A 3926-nucleotide genomic window follows, 5' to 3' on the forward strand; every position below is an offset into this window, starting at 1 on the left:
TAATCACTCCTTCAGCAATTTTGATTTCTTTCTTTTAGCTTCTAAGCCCGGTTTCCGCTTCAGTCTTTTCTTTTGTGCTTCATCGACAACAATTAGCTGCAAAACATAATTCAAAGTATTATGAGTACTTTTTAGTTCTAAAATAGAATAAATAAGGCCAAAATATTAAGATAAAGTGTATAAAAATATATATAAAAATACACATATCAATCGTCAACGAAGGAAGATGGACGAGCTGTCGACACCAACTCGCCATATTACATCCATGCTTCGGAATACCCCAGACACATGCAAGTAAACGATGCACTGACTTGCAATAACTACAATGATTGGGCTCAAGAGATGAAGAATTTCTTGTTTGCCAAGAACAAGATTGGGTTTATCAATGGGACAATTGAGAAACCGGAGGAGGGCTCACTAACTTACATGATATGGATGCGTGCGGATGCCATGATAAAGGGTTGGTTGACCACCACCATGGAGAAAGACATCAGATCAAGTGTAAAGTCTACGAGCACAGCAAGAGAAATATGGGCATATCTTCAAGAAAGGTTTGGGAAAGAAAGCGCTCCAAGAGTGTATGAACTAAAACAACCATTTACCATCACGCGACATGATGAAGTATCTGTTTCAGCCTATTACACCAAAATGCGAGGAATCTGGGATGAGATTCAAACCGTCTCTCCTGTCCTTTGTTGCACCTGTTCCAATTGCACATGTAACATTGGAAAGAGATTAATCAAATCCAAAGAAAAGGAGAAGCTCTATGAATTCATTATGAGGTTAGACAATGAGTACTCGACCATAAAGACATAGATTCTTGCAACCAAACCTACTCCCACATTGGGAAATGCTTACCATCTCTTATCAGAGGACAAACAACAAAGGGTCGCCTCAACTTTAAAAAGAGCGACGACATAGGCAACTATCTTCCAAACTTATGCCCTTGGAAGAAAACATAGCGTCGATCAGCAAAAAAGAAGGGAAGCTCATAAGGAGTCCAAAAAAGTGACAAAGGAAGAAACGGAAAATTGCACTCAGTGTGGCAAGAATAGAAATAATAGAGATGGATGTTTCAAGGGATTGGGTACCCCGACTAATGGCCAAGCAAAGCAAAATTGGAAAAGAGTAAAGCGAAAGTGACTCATGTGGAGGCAGGAGCTAGTCCAATACCGGGACTTTCCAACGAACAATACCAGAAGTTGATGAAACACTTTGCAAAAGAAGGTTCGAAAGACAACACCACCCCGACAGTTAACATGGTCGGGGAGGTTGAAATTAATGATGCATGGCTTATTGACTCAGGTGCCACTGAGCACATAACTTACAAACATGAACTGCTCAACAACAGAACCTCCAACACATTAGAACTATCTATTACGATACCTAATGGTGATATTGTTCCTGTTGAAGGTAAAGGAAATTGCATGTTGCAAAACGGAATTATAATAGAGAGAGTTTTACATATTCCCAAATTTAATTGCAATCTATTATCTGTTAGTCACCTTACCAAGGAATTAGAGTGTGTTCTAACATTTCTTCCTGACTTTTGTTACACGTAGGACTTACGCTCAAGGAACTTGATTGGCATGGGTGAATGCAAGGGTGGGTCATGCCTCCAAATCAAAGTTAAACCAATTCAATTTTTTAGAAAAATTTTGTTGCAAGTTAAAAGACAAAGTTTATGATTCATGTATGAAAGCAAAGCATACTAGACTACCTTTTCCTCTTTGTTTAATAAAAGCGAATGGTTGTTTCGAATTATTGCATGTTGATGTTTGGGGAAAGTATCACACACCTTCACTTTCTGGTGCTAATTATTTTCTTACTATCATTGATGACTTTAGTAAGGTTGTTTGGGTTTATCTTCTTAAACAAAAAAAATGAAGTAGGCAACTATTTGATAGATTTTCATAACATTGTGAAGACACAGTTTGAAAAACGAATAAAAGAATAAGGGCCGACAATGGTGGCGTGTTCATATCATGGACTATGAAAGATTTTTATGCCAAAGAAGGAATTGTTTTGGAAACCACTTGCACTCACACACCTCATCAAAATGTGGTGGTGGAACGAAAACACAGACATATTCTTGAAATTGTCAGGGCCATAAAGTTTTAAGGTAACCTACCTGTCAAAATTTGGGGAGAATGTGTTCTTACAACGATATATATCATAAATAGATTACATTCAAAGGTCATTGAATCCAAGACACAATACGATATTCTTTTTGGTCAAAAGCCCATTTACGATCATATGAAAGTTTTTGGGTGTCTAGTTTACGCAAGAAACACAGATACCAAAGGCGATAAGTTTGAAGTAAGGGGAGACTAGGTGTGCTCATAGGTTACCCACAAGGAAATAATGGTAATCGGATTTATGACATAAGAGATAAGAAAATTATCACCTCCAGAGATATTAAATTCATTGAAAATAGCTTTCCTTTTGCCAACACAAATTCAGAAGAGGACCAGATTGAAGCATGTGAAATGAAATTCTTGGATAGAGCGATTCAAGAAGATAACGAGAATGTTCAAAGGAGAGATGACCAAGACATGCCAAAAGAGTCAACTTATGAAAGTGACATGAAACAAGATGACACGTTTGATCAAGGTGAATATGCCCCTGATCAGGATACATAAACTGAAGACATGCCTTAAGAACCTACTGTTAATGACACGCAACCAGTCGAGAATCAAATAGAGAAAACAAACAGGTCTAGACCCAAACATTTAGAAAAAATCATTATAAATCTATCCCCTTTGGTAGACCATGCATCACCCACGTCCAATCAAGAGTCCTTAATGGTACATCCACTAGCTAATTTTATTTCTTATAAAAACTTTACGGATTCACATAAAGCGTTCTTGGCAGCTGTTAGTTCAAACAAAGAGCCAAAACATTTTAACCAAGCCGTGCAGGATGTGAAATGGGGGGAAGCCATGCAAAAATAAATAAAGGCACTTGAAGAAAATGGTACGTGGACACTTGAAAATCTACCAAATGGGAAGCGGGAAATTGACTCTAAATGGGTCTATAGGATTAAATACAAGCCCAATGGTGAGATTGAAAGATACAAGGCACATCTTGTTGTAAAGGGATTCACACAATTAGAAGGTGCATATTTTCATGACACTTTTTCCCCCATGGCAAAGCTTGTCAAGGTTTGAAGTTTGCTTGCACTAGCAGTAAAAAGGGATTGGATTATACATCAACTAGACGCAAACAACGCCTTTCTGTATGGGGACTTAGACAAGGAAGTATATATGAAGATACCTCAAGGTTTCACAAAAGAGGGAGAGACGAGAGTATGTAGACTAAGGAAATATCTTTATAGATTACGACAAGCTTCTCACAATTGGTATCAAAAGTTCACAACAACCTTGTTGAAAATAAAGTTCAAACAATCACATGCAGATCATTCACACTTTATTTATAAGAATCAAGCAAGCCTCTTTCTTACCCTTATATATGTTGATGGCGTTGTCATAGTTGGAAATGATGCATCAAAAATACAAGAAACAAAGGATTATCTAGACAAGATGTTTAGTATCGAGGATATTCGACTATTGAAGTACTTTCTTAGCATATAAGTAACCCGAACTGCACATGGTTTAGTCTTAAGTCAACAAAAGTATACTTTAAACATCCTAGAATATAGTGGAATGAGTGGTTGTCGTCCAAGTCAATTTCCAATGCAACAAAACCTTAAAATTGATCTAAGCAAGGGCATTCATCAAGTTGATGCGGGTCAATATAGGAGTTTTGTAAGGAGACTTATTTATCTACAAGCCACTAGGCTCGACATAGCATACTCTGTCAACATCCTTAGTCAGTTTGTATCGGACCTAAGACAAACTCACATGGATGATGCTCCCCGAATTTTACGATATTTCAAGGCTACACTAGGATAGGGGATCTTATTT

General features: G+C 37.5%; 1 protein-coding gene across 1 annotated transcript; it reads left to right on the forward strand.

Moving 5' to 3' along the window:
- The first annotated feature begins 288 nt into the window (after positions 1-288).
- On the forward strand, positions 289-816 carry LOC145059521 (uncharacterized). The gene has a single exon (XM_079007367.1). The coding sequence runs from the start codon at positions 289-291 to the stop codon at positions 814-816; it is 528 nt and encodes a 175-aa protein (XP_078863493.1).
- Positions 817-3926: the final 3110 nt, after the last annotated feature.

This window comes from Lactuca serriola, chromosome 6 (genome assembly GCF_051521515.1).
Source record: "Lactuca serriola cultivar US96UC23 chromosome 6, Lser_US96UC23_V15, whole genome shotgun sequence".
Taxonomy (NCBI): domain Eukaryota; kingdom Viridiplantae; phylum Streptophyta; class Magnoliopsida; order Asterales; family Asteraceae; genus Lactuca; species Lactuca serriola.

What these genes read in the sequence shown, in the direction of transcription:
- LOC145059521 (XM_079007367.1), top strand. Translation starts at nt 289, where the DNA reads ATGCAAGTAAACGATGCACTGACTTGCAATAACTACAATGATTGGGCT.